The 19,910-nt window shown below is 36.5% G+C and overlaps 1 protein-coding gene across 2 annotated transcripts in view; it reads left to right on the plus strand.

The window, feature by feature from the left end:
- Positions 1-7,353: 7,353 nt before the first annotated feature.
- Positions 7,354-19,910, plus strand: part of snx7 (sorting nexin 7) — a 30,981-nt gene continuing 18,424 nt past the window's right edge. Inside the window, exons 1-7 of one of the 2 annotated variants that reach the window (XM_048174624.1) lie at positions 7,354-7,610; positions 11,767-11,958; positions 12,034-12,144; positions 12,370-12,528; positions 14,031-14,229; positions 14,389-14,588; positions 16,471-16,557. In XM_048174624.1, coding sequence (XP_048030581.1) covers positions 7,488-7,610; positions 11,767-11,958; positions 12,034-12,144; positions 12,370-12,528; positions 14,031-14,229; positions 14,389-14,588; positions 16,471-16,557 — 1,071 coding nt within the window. In that variant the 5' untranslated portion in view covers positions 7,354-7,487. The remainder of the gene's footprint in view (positions 7,611-11,766; positions 11,959-12,033; positions 12,145-12,369; positions 12,529-14,030; positions 14,230-14,388; positions 14,589-16,470; positions 16,558-19,910) is intronic. The other variant, XM_048174626.1, reaches the window with a different exon arrangement.

The raw sequence follows: 19,910 nt of genomic DNA on the forward strand, positions 1-19,910 counted from the left end.
TCGTTCACCGAACGAGTCACGGACTGATGATGTAAAACTCCAGACGAGTCATCTTGTACATCTGTTTTTAATGCGTCTTGACTGCCGTACAGTCTTACATTAATGGCAACTGAGATCCTACATTGTGACATGGCTTATAGTGGGGATCATGTTCATACAGTTTGACAAGCAACAGTCATAAAGGACTATATTATATTGTACACTGTGCACCTTTAGTTATAGTTATCGTTCTTGGTGTGAACGGGCCTTAAAGGATTATTTCACTTCAGAATTAAATTCTTCTGATAAATTACTCACCTCCATGTCATCCAAGATGTCTTTCTTTCTTCAGTCGAAAAGAAATTAAGGAAAATATTCCAGGATTTTCCCTCCATATAGTAGACTTCACCAGGGTACAATGGGTTGAAGGTCCAAATTGCAGTTTCAATACAGCTTCAAAGGGTTCTACATGATCCCAGATGAGGAATAAGGGTCTTGTCATTTTCTAAAACAAATAAAAATGTATATACTTTTTAACCACAAATACTCACCATGCAATGCGCCACGCATTACGTAATCATGTCGGAAAGGTCCGACGGAAGTACCGATCCAGTGTCTACAAAGTGAATGTGCAAAGTCAAACTCCCTTTACAAAAAAAGGTAAAACAACAATGTCAGACGACTTTGTTGGAGTAGAAAATGAGATGGAGTTTTCATCGGTATTTCCACCTACGTCACGTGTGACCTTTCCAACGTGATTACGTAATGAGTGGTGCGTCGCAGAACTAGTGCAAGACAAGCATTTGTGGTTAAAAAGTAGGGCTGCACAACGATTAATCGCGATTAATCGTTTGCAAAATAAAAGTCTGTGTTTACGTAATATATGTGTGTGTTCTGTGTATAATAATTATTTATATATAAATACATGCACATACATGTATAAATTTAAGAAATATATATATATATATATATATATATATGTATAAATATACATATTTATATATATTTTAGATTACATATAGATATTTTATATATAAAAATAATTTTTTTCTTAAATTTATACATGTGCATGTATTTATATATAAATAATTATTATACACAGAACACACACATATATTACGTAAACACACTTTTATTTTGCAAACGATTAATCGCAATTAATCGTTGTGCAGCCCTATTAAAAAGTATATAATTTTTTATTTTTTTTAGAAAATGGCTGATTGTTTCACTAGATAAGACCCTTATTCTAGTCCACTAAATAGAGAAAAATCCTGGAATGCTTTCAAAAACCTTAATTTCTTTTCGACTGAAGAAAGAAAGACATAAACATCTTGGATGAGTAATGGGGGTGAGTAAATTATCAGAAAATTTTTATTCTGAATCTTTTAACACACTGTAAAAAAAAAATTCCGTAGTTTTTACAAAATAATTTTGACAGCTGTGGTTGCCAGAATAATTTTGTAAAAAATACAGAAAAAAAAATGTAAACACATTTACAAAACTGTAAATTTTACAGTATAAAACTGTAATTTACAAACAAGAAAATTTGAATGTAAAACAGTAAATTCAACAATGCACACTACTACTAAAATTTGTTTTGTACCTTTAGCATATACTGACAACTACCAAGTAAAAGTGAAAGCCACATGAAGAATCAGAATTCATCACAAATAGCTTTTCAACGAGCTGAAGTATACACACTAATATAAAGAAGGTGCACAGAGTCATTCACGCAAATGCAAAACACCATCATGGTAACCCACAGCACTTACACAATGCAATAAACATTCATTAAACAACAGAAGATGTAACATAAAACCCTAATGTACATAACTGATAACAAAAACTATTAAGAAACATGATTTCTTAAACAAAATACTTTCATATGTGGAGTGTCGCACAGGGAATATCAGTTTACAGTTTTTGACTGTAAAATATACATTGATTTGTTCTTTTTTACTTCGAAGGATTGTAAAATTTACAGAATTTTTCTGTGAAAATTACATAAAATGTCTGGTTAGAGGTTTTACAGTTTTTTTTCTGTATATAGTATGGGAACTTACTGTTAACTTATTAAAAAAACATTTCCGTAGCGTTTTTACAATATTTTACCATTAAAATCACATTCATTTTTTACAGTGCACCACATCCTCACTGAGGTCAATAATACCTGAAGAAATGCAATTGTCATTCATATGAATGGCAATTTCACGGCTGACACAGGATGTTTGTGACCTGCCAGCGGCCATCATGAGTTTGGGCCATTTTTGAGCCGTAAATGTCAGGAAAATTGCATCATGACAACTTTGAATGGCCGACGACACTGCAAGAACGCACAGTTCCAAACCCTTCACTAGCAAAAATCCGAAGCGGTGACATCAACGGTGGCATATAGGGAAAAATATAAATCCATTTAACTCTATTCCATTTATTTGCCTTCCTCAAAGACTCATTAAAAGCCTTCTTGAAATCATGCAGATCTTTCTAATGGAGACCAGGAGAGGAAGTTGAACCTTCTAAAGGCATTTTAATAGATGAATTAAAAGACAAAGTAGTGTCCAGCTGCTTGGCCACAAAAAAAGAGAAGTGCCTTATAATGAATAGCCATTATTACAACATGTACTAGTTGTTAATGAGAGTGATCATGATGGTGCAGTTGTTGGATTGGACACCTGGTAGGTATTGAACAGCAGTCACATTTAAAATGCATTTAGAAGCCTTATTACAACCATATGAAATAAGGTATAATAGTCCTCGTCAGAATTCACAGCGTCTCAAACAGTGACTCGAGAAAGAAAAAAAAAGAGTGAATATCGTAAAAGCGATAATAACTATTGCGCCCGTCTGGGGGGTAATAAATAAATAAATGTGTGCTTTGCAACTGTGCATCAGCCAGCAACGAGAGAGACTCGGCTGTGTGCGGATTTAATTAGAAAGCAAAGCTTTTTGACAGTAAATTGATTTTTAATTGTCTTCTTCTGCATTCGCTCCAGGTGGCTCAAGTCTTCTCTATTTGATGTTTTGTGTGCTTTATGTGAAGGTTTTTTCCTCCTGCCAAAACACAGTTTATTATGGCACACTGCAGATTAGCAAGCGGTTCTCCCAAATCAAGCCTATTCTACATCTGAGGGACATCCAGTGGGGTTTTAACAGAATTGTCGAAATTCTCTGCGGCACGGTCCAGCAAATGCACTCAGAAACAACAGCAATTGGGTTTTTTTTTTTTTTTTTTTAAACATGGTCTGGTCGACATCGCTAATGGGCCCAACAGGAAGGAAATGTAATTTGAAAGGAGCTGATCTATGTACGCCATTGTTGTGGGGTAATGCTGATGTAATTATTATCTGCCGTTGATGGAGGTCGGTAGAGGAAGGATTTGGGACCGTGCCACAAATCAGGATGCCAGGATGTCGTTCATTCACACACAGTCACACTATCTATATATATGGTTATGATGGTTCTGCTAAGTAAACAGCTCTGTGCTGTATATCAGAATCACACAGCTAGATTTAAAACAGCCATGATGACAAGCAAGTCCGAATGGGTGTGGTCTGCACTGAATCTGATCTAATGGGCTTATATCTGTAGTTCTGAATCATGTTATGTAACGCATTCCCAGTATTCTGCCTTACAAATGACTTTCCAACGGGCTATTTATCATTTACATGAAAAACAGTTTTAATTAACAGCTTGCATTGAATATGCTCGCTGCAGTGGCTAAATAAAGATCGTTTCACAGCAACTCATGCATCATACGGTGTGATAGTGTGACACAGTTATGAAAGTCTTTGATCGTCACACATCAAAATGAGAAAAAAGGGTCCTCGCTTCAGCTTTAAATCAATTATGAAAGCAAATGATATAAAATGACAGTACGCTAATGTGATCGAGGTGGGGCTGACCTTTTCTGTGCTTAGCGCTACAGCTGCCTGGTTCAGGCACACGTATGGCCTGCCCTTTCTACAGATATTCTAATACTTTATATGCAATGCAATCTATGCAACATTTCAGAGAGTTCCTCTTATGCGGAAGGGCGAAAAACAGTATTATTTTTTCCTGATGCGTGGTATAGGAGAGCTCTTGATTTAGTTTCATACCAAATTAATGTAATATAATAAGTAAAGGGAGGTAAAACAATATTAATAGCAATATCTAGCACCATTTTCACTCAATTCAGGAACGTAAAGCATTATAATTTATGGTAATATAATGGATAAAGTCCAAACTCAAAGAAATGTGATCAAGTCCTACATTCATTATATCCAAGGGGATGGTCTTTATTTGATTAAATAAATGAAATAACTGACAACTAATGAGGAATTCTGTGGCAGAATATTTTATATTAATGACAAGAGCGGTTTCATGATAAGTACTTAAATTCAATATAGCCTGACTGGCATGTCCCTAATTAGATATTTCCTAATAAGTCTCTTATTAGATATGCCCAATTTTGTCCCATAATGCAGTCTCACACAGCAAAATACTTGAGTGTTTGCATAGCTATATAGATTTGTAATTGCCACTGTCATATGAAGTCTTAATTGCCACATTGTAAAGGCCTTTAAATTGAGCAACAGTGGCATCTTCTGGTTGTAAAAAGACACAGCAGGAAATCAGTGCCAGTTTTACTAAGTTTTACTATGTTTACAGCTCTTTAAGTGTTAGACAAACCCCAAACTGACATGAATGAGTGAAAATAATTCATATTTAAAGACACTTACTATCTCATGTCTCTGAGATTAAAATAGGCCTATATATTACATATTTTTATTATACAAGCATTGTACGTGTATTTTGTAGAATATAAAGCGAAAAGTATGTACTGTAAATGAGATTTTAGTTTATTAGTAACCTTAGGTTACGAACCGTCCTCTTAAAGGGATAGTTCACCCAAAAATGAAAATTCTATCATCATTTACTCACCCTCAAGTTGTTCCAAATCTGTATAATTTTCTTTGTTATGTTGAACACAAAGGAAGATATTTTGAAGAATGTGTTAAAGGATTAGTCCAGTTTTAAATGAACTTTTCCTGATAATTTACTCACCCCATTACTCACCAAGATGTTCATGTCTTTCTTTCATCAGTCGAAAAGAAATTAAGGTTTTTGAGGAAAACATTCCAGGATTTTTCCAGGATTTCAGCAGGTTGAAGGTCCAAATGTCAGTTTCAGTGCAGCTTCAAAGGGCTTTAAACGATACCAGACGAGGAATAAGGGTCTTATCTAGTGAAACGATCGGTCATTTTCGAAAAAATACAACCGTTTATGCTTTATAAACACAAAATATCACCTTGAACGTACTTCCCGTTTCCGCATTCTTCAAAACGCTTATGCTGAATGTTCTACGCCTTCCCTATTCTACTTACGGAACGAATGCGGCGCCAGTTTCACTTTTTTTCCGTAAGTAGAATAGGGAAGGCGTAGAACATTCAGCATAAGTGTTTTGAAGAATGCGGAAACGGGAAGTACGTTCAAGGCAATACTTTAAAGCATAAACGGTTGTATTTTTTCCGAAAATGACCTATCGTTTCGCTAGATAAGACCCTTATTCCTCGTCTGGTATCATTTAAAGCCCTTTGAAGCTGCACTGAAACTGCAGTTTGGACCTTCAACCTGTTGGTAGCCATTGAAATCCACTATATGGAGAAAAATCTTGGAATGTTTTCCTCAAAAACCTTAATTTCTTTTCAACTAACGAAAGAAAGACATGAACATCTTGGATGACATGGGGGTGGGTAAATTATCAGGAAAAGTTTATTTAAAAGTGGACTAATCCTTTAAACTGAACAGTTTTGGGGCACCATTGACGTCCATAGTAGTTTTTTTCCTACTATGGAAGTCAATGGTGCCCCAAAGTGGCCTGGTTACAAACTTTCTTCAAAATATCTTCCTTTGTGTTCAACAGAACAAAGAAATTTACACAGATTTGGAACAACTTGAGGGTGAGTAAGTGATGATAGAATTTTCATTTTTGAGTGAACTATCCCTTTAAATCCATAATCGTAGTTTCTTACCTCAAGTTTAATTTGTAGGGCTGTAACGATATGCGATATGAAACCGAAATCGCGATACGCAGGTCCACGAACCTGTATCGCGATGTGAGAAGGCAGAATCGCGACACACCCCTTCCAACTCCCAGAGTTATCCTTCCTGTCCAGATCCAATGCTACCACATTTTTAAATTACTATAAGTATTAGGGGTGTAACGATTTATCGTAGATGGTGTGTCTCAATCAGCTCTCAGTTCAGTAAGTGTTTCGGGCACACATTGAATCTTGCAAGCAGGTTTAAACGTTTCTCATGTCAGTCTCTTGCATGGTCGCGTGAGAAAAGTCGTGGCTTTCTTTCACCGCAGTGCACAGCACCAGCTGTGCTCACAGAAAAGCAAAAGACGCTTGCGATGCTTTGCTTTAAGAAGTTCTGTGGGGCCGTTCACATATTGCGTCTTTTCCGCGTGCAAGTCAGTTATTATTTTCAAATGTAGCCGCGCGGCAGGCGCGCTCATAATGGGATCAACGCGGTCGCGACGCGCATGCAATTCTCAACTTCTCAGAATGCCGCAAGCGCACCGCAGGTCGTGTGACAAGAATCAACCGATCAGCTATGGCCTTTCCGTAACAAAACATCAAAAGCTCAGCCGAACAGCTGATCATAGCTGTACATGGTGTTTTTTATATCTTATCTCCATCAATATATCTCGTCGTAAAACTAATGCAAGGGCTAGAAATCATTTATCCTTTGCAGAAACATCCTGATCCTCTTGGAGAGCTCAGTTCATGGTTGCATAGCAACGACCGACGCCACGGGAGCGCAAGCGCTTTGGAAAGGAGAAGCGGTGCGGCCGCGCCTTCCACGCGTTTTTAGACGCGACATGTGAACGGCCCTATTCATAATTCTAAGTTCATGTTAAATTTAACATTTTTTTTCAGTGACAGACAGCCCTATTCAACTGTTAATTTGAATACAGAAGGTTTTATTAAAATTTATATTTATTTATTTTATTGAAATGTGATCTTGTATGTACAACAAGGAAAATTATTGAAATTTGTTCATGTTTTTTTAATAAATCTTGTTTGAATTTCAGTTTCATTTTGTTCAAAATATCGTGATACGTATCGTATCGTGAACTCCGTATCGAGATACGTATCGTATCGTGACCTGAGCGTATCGTTACACCCCTATTAATTTGAATTATGCAAACCACATTAGCCTGTATTTCAAACTTTAAAAACAACCATCTGATATAAATCACTATTACTTCACGGTTTAGCACTGAATAACCTCTAAACGCAGGAGCTTTTGGCTAAAAACCAACCAAAACATCAAGTTGAATACAGTAAACATACTCCTTCACGTGGGCGTCCCGCAGCGCTCAACTCGGCCCTTTCCTCGTCTCACGGTTTCCGATTCTGCGCAGTTGATCCCCGCTTCGGCTGAGCTTTAGAGAGCTGTGCGGAAAAACTGATGAAGTCCAGAAAACTTGTAGCAAAGTAGCGATTTGAGCAAAGATGAGTGGACCTGTCGTCGACAACGCCGTGCCATCGGGCAATTCTTCGGTTGCGATTCCGACAGACATCAGCGGGCAAATATTAGATCTAGATGAAGACGATGACTTGGAAGTTTTCAGTAAGGTAATATATAATCAACTGGTTTTAACTGAGATGATCGATCGCAGACTGTAGATCAGTGCTGTAAAACAGGCTCAGTTAAAGTCGTTTGATTCTACATCATAAAGCACGTAGAAATCTCTCTGAAGTTTTCTCACTGAAATCTGGGTGTTTTGCTGTGATCTGAAGTTTCAAAGGTCAGCGATCAGGCGCTGTCATGTTTTTTTTTCTTCTTTACATCGGAGTTGTGTATTTTCTGTTGAATTCGTCTTAAACTTCATTTGGTGTCAGATATTTCGCTTTAAATGGCCAAAACTCATCGCTCAGCTCAGTATAGATACAGACTGTGTGTGTTTCCAGCTCTCTGGGCGTCTATCTGACTGTATTTCTGTCTTTCTGTCTGTCTGTCTGTCTGTCGACGGTGTAAAATGCCCTAGCAGCAGCCAGCAAACTAGACAGAACTCCATAACAATTCCCAGCCCTAACATAGTAGCAATGCCTAGCAACAGTTAGAACACCCTAGCAATGCCCTAACAACCACTCAGACCACTTAGACCACTTTAGCAAACATTTGCTTGCACTCTCTGTCTGTTTTAAAGCTTTGTACAACCTTAAAGGGATAGTTCACCCAAAAGTGAAAATTATGTCATCAGTTACTCACCCTCATGTCGTTCCAAACCCAAAAGACTTTCGTTCATCTTTGGAACACAAATTAAGATCTTTTTAATGAAATCTGAGAGCTTTCTGTCCCTCCATTGACAGCTACGCAACTACCACGGTTCGGTTCATATCATGGTTATTAAGTCACTGATCAGATCATTTTTCAGATCAGCACAAAAAAAAAAAAAATGAGGGGTAACTTTCCATTAATTACTTAGCCTACTTTAACTACTCCGATACCAAAGCAGAAACTATTAGCCTAACTAATACATTATTAAAGGCAAGTGAACAGACTGTAAAAAGAACAAATACTGTATACCTATTACAAGCATAGATAAATACATCATAAAGTTACAAATAAAGCATAAGGTCTAACTGTAGTATTAATTTTCGTGTAGTGAAATGTATGTAAAATGTATAAATTTAAAGGTGCCATCGAATTGAAAATTGAATTTACCTTGGCATAGTTGAATAACAAGAGTTCAGTACATGGAAATGACATACAGTGAGTTTCAAACTCCATTGTTTCCTCCTTCTTATATAAATCTCATTTGTTTAAAAGACCTCCGAAGAACAGGCGAATCTCAACATAACACTGACTGTTACGTAACAGGCGGGATTATTAATATGTATGACCCCAATATTTGCATATGCCAGCTCATGTTCAAGGCATTACACAAGGGCAGGCAGTATTAACATCTGGATCTGTGCACAACTGAATCATCAGACTAGGTAAGCAAGCAAGGATAATAGCAGAAAATGGCAGATGGAGCAATAATAACTGACATGATCCATGATTACATGATATTTTTAGTGATATTTGTAAATTGTCTTTATAAATGTTAGCATGTTGCTAATGTACTGTTAAATGTGGTTAAAGTTACCATCGTTTCTTACTGTATTCACGGAGACAAGAGCCGTTGCTATTTTCATTTTTAAACACTTTCAGTCTGTATAATTCATAAACACAACTTCATTCTTTATAAATCTCTCCAACAGTGTAGCATTAGCCGTTAGCCACGGAGCATAGCCTCAAACTCATTCAGAATCAAATGTAAACATCCAAATAAATACCATACTTACGCGATTAGACATGTTGCAGGACGAACACTTTGTAAAGATCCATTTTGAGGGTTATATTAGCTGTGTGAACTTTGTTTATGCAATGATAGAGTCGAGAGCTCTGGGCGGGTCGGAGAGCGCGAGCAATTAAAGGTGCCTCAGCCTGAATCGGCACATTTCTAATTATGCCCCAAAATAGGCAGTTAAAAAAATGAATTTAAAAAAATCTATGGTGTATTTTGAGCTGAAACTTCACAGACACATTCAGGGGACACCTTAGACTTATATTACATCTTGTAAAAAAACGTTCGATGGCACCTTTAATATAGATAAATCTTTGTTAAAGCTGCGTTTTGTTGTTTGATTTACATGACAGACAACAGCAGGTATTTATAGGTTGCTGTCACTTTAAGAGTAAGACTCCATGTACGCACACATCCGATAGATACACATCCGAATTCTCACCTTGTTTACTTAAGACATGACCGAATGTGTTTACGAGAATACTTGCTGAGAGGAGTATTTTGACTGATGAAATGCGTGTCCATCCAAGTGCATTTAGGACGCGAAAGCGTGGGGCTCACGATTCAACAACGACACCTTTAACCACTTAAGAAAACTTTTATTTATGAAATATTAATCTTCAACTCACGTTCACGCAACGTCTGCTCGCACATGCATCTCATGGTGCTCTTGTGAACGCACGTTGAAGAATAATATTTTGTAAATAAAGTAGTAAATAGTTTTTTTGTTTTTTGGACAAAGCACTCGCATTGCTTCATGAAACTGAGGTTAAACCACTGGCTTACCTTTGTGGGGCTTGAAAGTGTCAGTTGCGTAGGCTGTCAATGGAGGGACAGAAAGCTCTCAAAATCCATTAAAAAGATCTTAATTTGTGTTCTGAAGATGAACGAATGTCTTATGGGTTTGGAATGACATGAGGGTGAGTAATTAGAATTTTCTTTTTTGGGTGAACTATCCCTTTAAAACTTTCCGTCACAGCTTTGTCAGTCCAAAAAGTTAGTCTTGACAAACTTTCATTCGGAGCTGGAGTTTTTGTACTTCTCTTAAACATTTTGGGTGGTTTTGTAGTTAGTATTAGCAGTGAATGGTTATGAATGGAAGTGAGGTGTTTGTAGTGTAAAGCAGAAGTGCAGTTTGTGCTGACTATGGGCCAGTTTGTTATGACAGGAAACAGACACACGGGCTTCTTTCCCAGCAGCTGTGGCTAAACGAGAGGGATTTGCATGCGTCATTGTTTGGATCAGGAAAAGATAGCAAAACAGTAGGAAAATTTGTCTTTCACTGTGATAAAATCACAAACGCAGCAGGTTTAAAGTAATTTAATGATACTCTTAAAATGGCAATCATATTGGAGTTCTGTGGTTTAGTAACAATAGCAGAACCGTTTATTGTGCCTTTTTATATTGTTCACTAAAATACATAGATTTTTTTTTTATTGAAAACTTAAATTTAAGCACAATAGCTATTTAAAAAAAATGTTTTTAGGTATATAAGACCAGCACAACACTGATGATAATAATAAGAAATGTTTCTTGAGTAGCAAATCAGCATATTAGAATGATTTCTGAAGAGTCATGTGACACTGAAGACTGGAGTAATGATGATGCTTAAAATTCAGCACAGGATGACATTTTTAAAATACAGTAGAGGCCAAAAGTGATGTCCAGCCCAGGAAAACTGACATCTTCACCTCTTATTAAAATATTATTAAAAATAAGTTAAAGATTTTGTAATATTGCGTAGATGTGCTTGGAGTCAGTCGTTTTATTTTTGATGCCGCAATGAAACATGCCAAATTGTGTGGAAATATTTTTTGGCCAGGCTGTCATACGAAAAAAAAAGAAATTATGGACATACAAAATCAAAAGAGAACTAACAAAATATTAATAACTGAATATGTTGTAGTCAATGTATGCTTTTCATTTGAGCTCTTTGTTTTTCTATGCATTTTTTTGTTTGCTTAATAAAATAAAGCTGTGTCAGATAAATACCTTAACCAGGTATTTTTCTTCCCTTAAATTAAAATATTTAAAAAATATCAAATAATTTCCTCAAATTTTGATAGTTTAATCAAACTTGTAGGGTCATTAAAAACAAATATCTCCTCCAGACATCACTTTTGGATACTACTGTATATTAAAATAGAAAACCTTTAATGTAAATTGCAATCGTATTTCACAATATTTCTGTTTTTACTGTAGTTCTATAATAAATGCAGCCTTGGTGAGCATAAGAGACTTACCAATCCTAAACTTTTAAACGGTGATGTATATCTATAGATTTTGTTTTAAATAGTTGTTTTAAATTCAGTGGTACTTTTTGTTGCTGTAAACCAATCCACATCTAGTTGGTAGAAAACACGTATTGTTTGCGTCTGAACACTTGTGCTGCTGGTCCCTCGCGTGTCCTGATCCACGTCTTGTATTTTGTGTAGGATACGACTCTCACAGAGGGAAGCTCTTTCAACGCCTCCATGCAGACCTCCCCTGCTTCAATGATCAACCAGTACAAGTTTGAGGAAGAAGAGGAAGATGCCGACACCAAAGATATTTTTGTCACAGTCGATAACCCAGAGAGTTTCGTAACGGCTATCGAGACATACGTAACCTACCGGGTCATGACCAAGGTATGGCAGATCTGAGCACACATTCACTAAGTCAGGTTCTGTGAATAATTCTCTCAACTTTTTCCCTCACATCAGACCACACGGAGCGAGTTTGACGCGAGTGAGTTTGAGGTGCGAAGGCGATACCAAGACTTCCTGTGGTTAAAGGGACGTCTGGAAGAGGCTCATCCCACGCTCATTGTTCATGTAGGTGAAGTGTGCAAGTCTCTGGCTTGTCAAACATTCTGGAAGAATGAACACAGTTAGTATGGAAGTCTTTATCATTTATCCATGCTAATATGTTGGTTTTTTATGTGTGGAGGAGGTTCTAATACCTTTAAGACATCATTTCACTCCCCTGTCAAAATAAAATAAATAAATAAAGTTTCTCATTATATCTCATAATACAATGACTTGATTGTGTCCCATCAGCCGCTGCCTGAGAAGTTTGTGATGAAAGGAATGGTGGAGAGATTTAATGAAGATTTCATTGAGACGAGGAGGAAGGCGCTGCACAGGTTTCTGAACAAGATAGCAGAACATCCCATTTTCTCCAGCACTGAGGATTTTAAGATCTTTCTCACAGCAGGGGTAAGACTCTTTATTTATTTATGTATGTATTTATGCATGAATGTATGTATCTGTTTATGTATTCATTCATTTATTATTTATTAATAAATTTTAAAAATTAAAAAATTATTAATACATTTAGTATTCATTTATTTATTCATTCGTTTTTAGGTAGTTATTTATCTACGTTTTTTCGTAGATAAATAACTATGAAATAAATTAATACGTATTAATTCATTTATATTCAGTTATTTATCTATTTATATTTTTAAACATTTTATACAATTTACAAACTTATTTTTATACTTATTCATTCATTCGTTTTATTTTTAGTTTGTTTTTATCTATTTATTTATTATGTTTTATACAACTAATTACACATTATTTATACATTTTGTTTACATATTTGTCTGTTACATTTTATTTATTTAAACATTTATGCATGCATTTAATTTTATATTTATACATTTATGTTTATGCATTTATTTATAACATTTTTTAAATTAATATTATAAATATTTAATTAAGTTAATTTATGTATAGGTTTGTTTGTTTTTTAATACTTAAAGGTACAGTAGGTGTAATAAAGTTTAAGTATTAAAGTATTTAATTATTAAACTTGCACATAATTAAAGGGATAGTTCACCCAAAAATTCTTCAAGTTGTTTCAAACCTGTATGTATCTCTTTGTTCTGCTGTACACAAAGGAAGATATTTTGAAGAATGTTTGTAACCAAGCGGATCTCGCCCCCCCATTGACTACCATAGTAAGGGAAAAAATACTATGGTAGTCAATGGGGGGTGAGATCTGCTTGGTTACAAACATTCTTGCTTTGTGTACAGCAGAAGAAAGAAATACAGGTTTGGAACTACTTGAGGGTGAGTAAATGATGACAGAAGTTTCTCTTTTGGGTGAACTGTCCCTTTAAGTATTAAACTTAAGCAAAACTCATCCTAAACCATATCTAAAGACCAAAAGTAGAAACTTTGGGATTTTTTGACCCGGGCCAGTAAGTGATCACCTGAACACATATCAGTTATATGTTATAATCACCATTTCTTTTTTGTGTTGATGTTCCACTGGAAGATTTTGCTCTTTTGCTAGAGACATTGTTTTCTTCTTAATAAGGACATTAAATCTTTCCTTCACACACACAAACGCATAGATACACACACACACAGTCTCACACTCTACTTTACCCTGATAATCACTGACCTTCTGTGTGTTCACTATACGTCATCTCAGTTTTGCTTTATAAGAGGATTATGTTGAATGCACGGAGATAATGTGACAGTTTCTGTTTAGACCTGACTGAGTGACCTCGAAGATAAGTACTCTCCTCACCTCCTTTCAGTCATAATAGAGGAAGATTTGCTGTTATGGATATTTGACGCTTCGTCGGCTGTCGACCACATTTTCAGTCATTAGAGGCTTTTGCTGAGAAAAAAAATATAGTGGAAATGGGGGTTATTTTGCTGTTGTCAACCTGCATCACACACCGTTCCTCTGATCTTCTGTGCAGGAGTTAACCTCTCATAAGAAACAGGGTCCAGGTTTTCTGAGCCGGATGGGGGAGACGGTGAAAGCTGTCGCTGCTACAGTCCGAGGGGTCCGAAACCGGCCTGAGGAGTTCACTGACATGCAGGAGTACGTGGAAGCCTTCAGTCAGAAGATCAGCTCACTTGATAAAGTTACTCAAAGAATCGTCAGAGAGCAGAAAGGTTGGACACACACTTTTCCATGAATTCTCCTCATTCTCATCTCACATGTCCGGTCTCATCTTTTTCTTACGTTATTGACTGGCAGAAGTATTCATATTGGCTGTAGCTGCTATAGAATGATGGGAACGCTGCATAAACTGGCTGCTGCTGTTGTCACAGAGTACCTGGAGGAGCTGAAGGAGTGTGGGCCGATGTACACGCTGTGGTCACAATCAGAGGAGGAGCTGGCCGAACCCCTGACCTGCATGGCAAGCAGTCTGGACAGTTGTTGCAAGGAGACAGAGGAGCGGGTCAAACAGATCAATGATCACTTGATTCCAGCTCTTCATGAGTACGTCCTCTGCACTGAGACTCTCAAGGTAGACCTGCTGACAAGATGATCCTGTTTTCTCTTTCTTAAAGAGATAGTTCAGCCCCAAATGAAAAGTCGGTCATCCTTTACTCACCCTCATGTCATTCCAAACTTGTATTATATTCTTTATTCTGCAGAACACAAAAAGGTGGAATCTTGAAAAATTGAAAGTAGTTTTTTTCTTTTCTTCAGCAAGGATACATTAAATTGATCAAAAGTGACAGTAAAGACATTTATAATATTGCAAAAAAATTACTTTTTATTCATCAAAGAATCTGGACCAAACAAACAAAGCGAACCGAACTACAAACAAACAAAGTGTGAACACACTTAAAGGTGCCCTAGAATTAAAAATTGAATTTACCTCGGCATACTTAAATAACAAGAGTTCAGTACATGGAAATGACATACAGTGAGTCTCAAACACCATTGTTTCTTCCTTCTTATATAAATCTCATTTGTTTAAAAAACCTCCGAAGAACAGGCGAATCTCAACATAACACCGACTGTTACGTAACAGTCAGGATCATTAATATGTACGCCCCCAATATTTGCATATGCCAGCTCATGTTCAAGCATTAGACAAGGGCAGAACGTCTGGATGTGCACAGCTGAATCATCAGACTAGGTGAGCAAGCAAAGACAATAGCGAAAAATGGCAGATGGAGCAATAATAACTGACATGATCCATGATATCATGATATTTTTAGTGATATTTGTAAATTGTCTTTCTGAATGTTTCGTTAGCATGTTGCTAATGTACTGTTAAATGTGGTTAAAGTTACCATCGTTTATTACTGTATTCACGGAGACAAGAGCCATTGTTCTTTTCATTATTAAACACTTGCAGTCTGTATAATTCATAAACACAACTTCATTCTTTATAAATCTCTCCAACAGTGTGTAATGTTAGCTTTAGCCACGGAGCACTATCAAACTCATTCAGAATCAAATGTAAACATCCAAATAAATACCATACTTAAGCGATTAGACATGCTGCATGACGAACACTTTGTAAAGATCCATTTTGAGGGTTATATTAGTTGTGTAAACTTTGTTTATGCTGTTTAAGGCAAGCGCGAGCTCCGTGGGCGGGGAGCGCGTGATTTAAAGGGGCCGTAGCCCAAATTGGCTCATATTTAATGATGCCCCAAAATAGGCAGTTAAAAAAAAATCTATGGGGTATTTTGAGCTGAAACTTCACAGACACTTTCAGGGACACCTTAGACTTATATTACATCTTTAAAAAAACGTTCTATGGCACCTTTAAAATGATTTCTGAAGGATCATGTGACAATGAAGACCGGATTAATGATGCTGAAAATTCAGCTCTGATATCACAAGAATAAATTACGTTTTAAAATATATTAAAATGGAAAACAGTTCTTTTAAATTGTAATAACATTTCATAAAATTTGTGTTTTTACTGTATTTTTTGATCAAATACATGCAGCCTTGGTGAGCAGAAGACTTCTTTCAAAAACATTAAAAAATCTTAGACCCCAAACTTTTTAACGGTAGTGTATGCATCGATAAAAACAGCTGAAACATTTCTCAAAATATCTGACATGAGGGTGAGTAAATGGCAACAGAATTAACATTTTAGGTGAACTATGCTTTTAAGTGTATAATTCTATTCAGTTGTTTTGGTCAAATTAAATGTTCTGTTCTAGTTTGTTTGAGGCAAATAACCTGCTTGTTTTCCTAGTATAAAAATCATGTTTGAATTGATATGATATTGACATACACCTTAACGCAAAGCTAAGATCAATACAGCTGGCATTATGTTTTTTCTGAGGCTTATCACATATTTCATCCAACCTTAAATTTCATTAAAATATATTGATCACAATTTTCATACTTCATGAGTATTGATCATGGGCTTCCAGGCGGTACTAAGGAGGCGAGACAACATCCAGGCGGATTTCGAAGCGAAGACTGAAGCTCTTGCCACGAAGAAGGCCGACAGGGATACGGTAGGTCTATTATTGACTCTTTCCACTCTCCACGTAATCCATCCAGCGCTCCTTTGAAAATTCACGCAGATTATTTTTAATAAAACCGAGCTCTAGCCGTTCATTAGACAGCACTCCTTTTTAAGCTGTAAAAGGATTTTGGAGAGATTATATAAATATCTCCGGATAGCTGTAGATGTCCCTTCAAGCCAGACTGCTCTTGAAAAAGGATGCTTTTAAGTATTACTCATATTGCCCAAGCTAATATTGCCATATTTAGGTCTCTTTGGCTTTTTGAGTTTATTTTTTGTCCATCAAATATCAGGGGCAGGAAGCTTGAACGCTCTGAAAGGGCATTACTGGACAAAGAACCGATGGTGTCTAGAGAAGCTTAGCAGCATCTCTGCACTCTTGTCAATTTAATTACGTGTTTTGATTGAGCGTGGTCCCTGCTGACTTGTGCTGCTTACTACAAAAGGCCATTTCCAAAATGAGAAAGTATCCCCAATGCTCTGATTTTTTTTTTTAAACCAAAAGAACTATAAGAATATGCTCTAGATTCACTCACTCACAGCAGGTAGCAAAAAAAAATGATAAACCATATATGTGAATGGTGTCCTAATGCAAATACATGTTATATTAAACAATACATAATAGTGAGCAGTGTTGGGAAACTTACTCTAAAATTGTACTTTAGACAAGCTACTCATAATTTAAACTAGGTAAAGTACAGTCAGACTACGTTTTAAAATAAGAAAAAGGGGGTTCTAATTTTTAATGCACGGACCCCCAGTGGCTCCCTTCCTAAAATATTGACAGCTATATATTTAAAGGTGCCCTAGAATTAAATATTGAATTTATCTTGGCATAGTTGAATAACAAGAGTTCAGTACATGGAAAAGACATACAGTGAGTTTCAAACTCCATTGTTTCCTCCTTCTTATATAAATCTCATTTGTTTAAAAGACCTCCGGAAAACAGGCGAATCTCAACATAACACCGACTGTTAATAAATGTTTCGTTAGCATGTTGCTAATGTACTGTTAAATGTGGTTAAAGTTACCATCGTTTCTTACTGTATTCACGGAGACAAGAGCCGTTGTTATTTTCATTTTTAAACACTTGCAGTCTGTATAATTCATAAACACAACTTCATTCTTTATAAATCTCTCCAACAGTTTGTAATGTTAGCTTTAGCCACGGAGCACTATCAAACTCATTCAGAATCAAATGTAAACATCCAAATAAATACTATACTTACATGATCCGATGTATGCTAGCAGCATGCATGACGAACATCTTGTAAAGATCCATTTTGAGGGTTATATTAGCTGTGTAAACTGTGTTTATGCTGTTCAAGGCAAGCGCGAGCTCCGGGGGAGGGGGAGCACAAGAATTAAAGGGGCCGCAACCTATATATCGGTGCATAGTTAATGATGCCCCAAAATTGGCAGTTAAAAAAATGAATTTAAAAAAATCTATGGGGTATTTTGAGCTGAAACTTCACAGACACATTTAGGGGACACCTTAGACTTATATTACATCTTTTAAAATGAAGTTCTAGGGCACCTTTAAAAGTATAAAGACCTATTTTATTCTGTGATTAAATATTACATGGACAATATAGAATGGTGTAAATGCTGATCCACAGCATTTAAAGGGGTCATATTGTGCTTTTTAATGTTGTCCTTTTCCTTCAGTGTGTATTATGTATCTGTTTGTGCATGTCTACGATCTGCAAAGTTACAAATCTCATAGTCTCCCACAAAGGGATTTATTCTAACAGAGAACACTGATCCAGACCTACCTTAAAAAAACTGGATCAAAGTCCAGATATTACTTCCTCAAATGTCAATGTCACAACAGTCCTCCAGACTAACATTTGAGTTCAACAGATGGTGGCGCCAGCACCTGATTTGGTAGCACTGGGGGGATTTTTTTAATTTAGTTTCTTTTAATCATAAAATTACTATTGTTTTGCATTATTAAGTGCAATTACTATTTATATTACATGTTTTTTTTTTTTTTTGTAAATATAAGGAAATTAATTAATTATTATTACAGCGAATTCAGACGCTTTCTTACTGGATCTCCCAGCGCTGTGTAGTAACGGTGTCGCATTCTCGAGATCGGCCTGGGTACCTGTTCTGCGCTGTTTAATATTGGTCCGAGCTGATAAACAGTCCGCGCAGCTCAAACAAGTAGCGCAGTTTCATTCCACTTTCATTTCGTTTGCCGTTTGATGTTTCTCATATGCAACATTAATGGCCGCTCTTATCAGTTGATCAATGTGGTGGTGGCACCTCTAACAAAATTTAGTCGCACCAGCAGGAAAAAGGGTCACAAAATGCAACCATTTTGTCTCAGTCTGGAACCATGTCATGGTGATTCTGTCTGTTTGGATGCGAAAGAAAAACAGCTTAGTTTGGCTTTCCGAAAATGGATAAAATTAGGAATCCGAGGTTAAGATTTATTTATAAAGCTGTTCTTGAGCAGTACAACCCAGAAGTTTGTTTAACAGAGGACAGCTTCCTGAACTTGGGAGACTACGTCGCATGCTATATAAAAAGACTACTTACCACTATAAAACGTTCTGCTGAAGTCGTGCATGCAACGTTGGTTCTGATTGATCTGGTTGGTCATCCGCATTTTCAGAATCCGACTCTGGCTCGAACTGATACAGTAAAACCCATGACATTAAAGGTGCCCTAGATTCAAAAATTGAATTTACCTCAGCATAGTTAAATAACAAGAGTTCAGTACATGGAAAAGACATACAGTGAGTCTCAAACTCCATTGTTTCCTCCTTCTTATATAAATCTCATTTGTTTAAAAGACCTCTGAAGAACAGGCGAATCTCAACATAACACCGACTGTTACGTAACAGTCGGGATCATTAATATGTACGCCCCCAATATTTGCATATGCCAGCCCAAGTTCCCAACATTATGAAAGGCATTAGACAAGGGCAGAACGTCTGGATGTGCACAGCTGAATCAACAGACTAGGTAAGCAAGCAAGGACAATAGCAAAAAATGGCAGATAGAGCAATAATAACTGACATGATCCATGATTACATGATATTTTTAGTGATATTTGTAAATTGTCTTTCTAAATGTTTCGTTAGCATGTTGCTAATGTACTGTTAAATGTGGTTAAAGTTACCATCGTTTCTTACTGTATTCACGGAGACAAGAGCCATCGCTATTTTCATTTTTAAACACTTGCAGTCTGTATAATGCATAAACACAACTTCATTCATTATAAATCTCTCCAACAGTGTAGCATTAGCCGTTAGCCACGGAGCATAGCCTCAAACTCATTCAGAATCAAATGTAAACATCAAAATAAACACTGTACTTACGCGATTAGAC

Source organism: Megalobrama amblycephala, linkage group LG22 (assembly GCF_018812025.1).
Source record: "Megalobrama amblycephala isolate DHTTF-2021 linkage group LG22, ASM1881202v1, whole genome shotgun sequence".
Lineage (NCBI taxonomy): Eukaryota > Metazoa > Chordata > Actinopteri > Cypriniformes > Xenocyprididae > Megalobrama > Megalobrama amblycephala.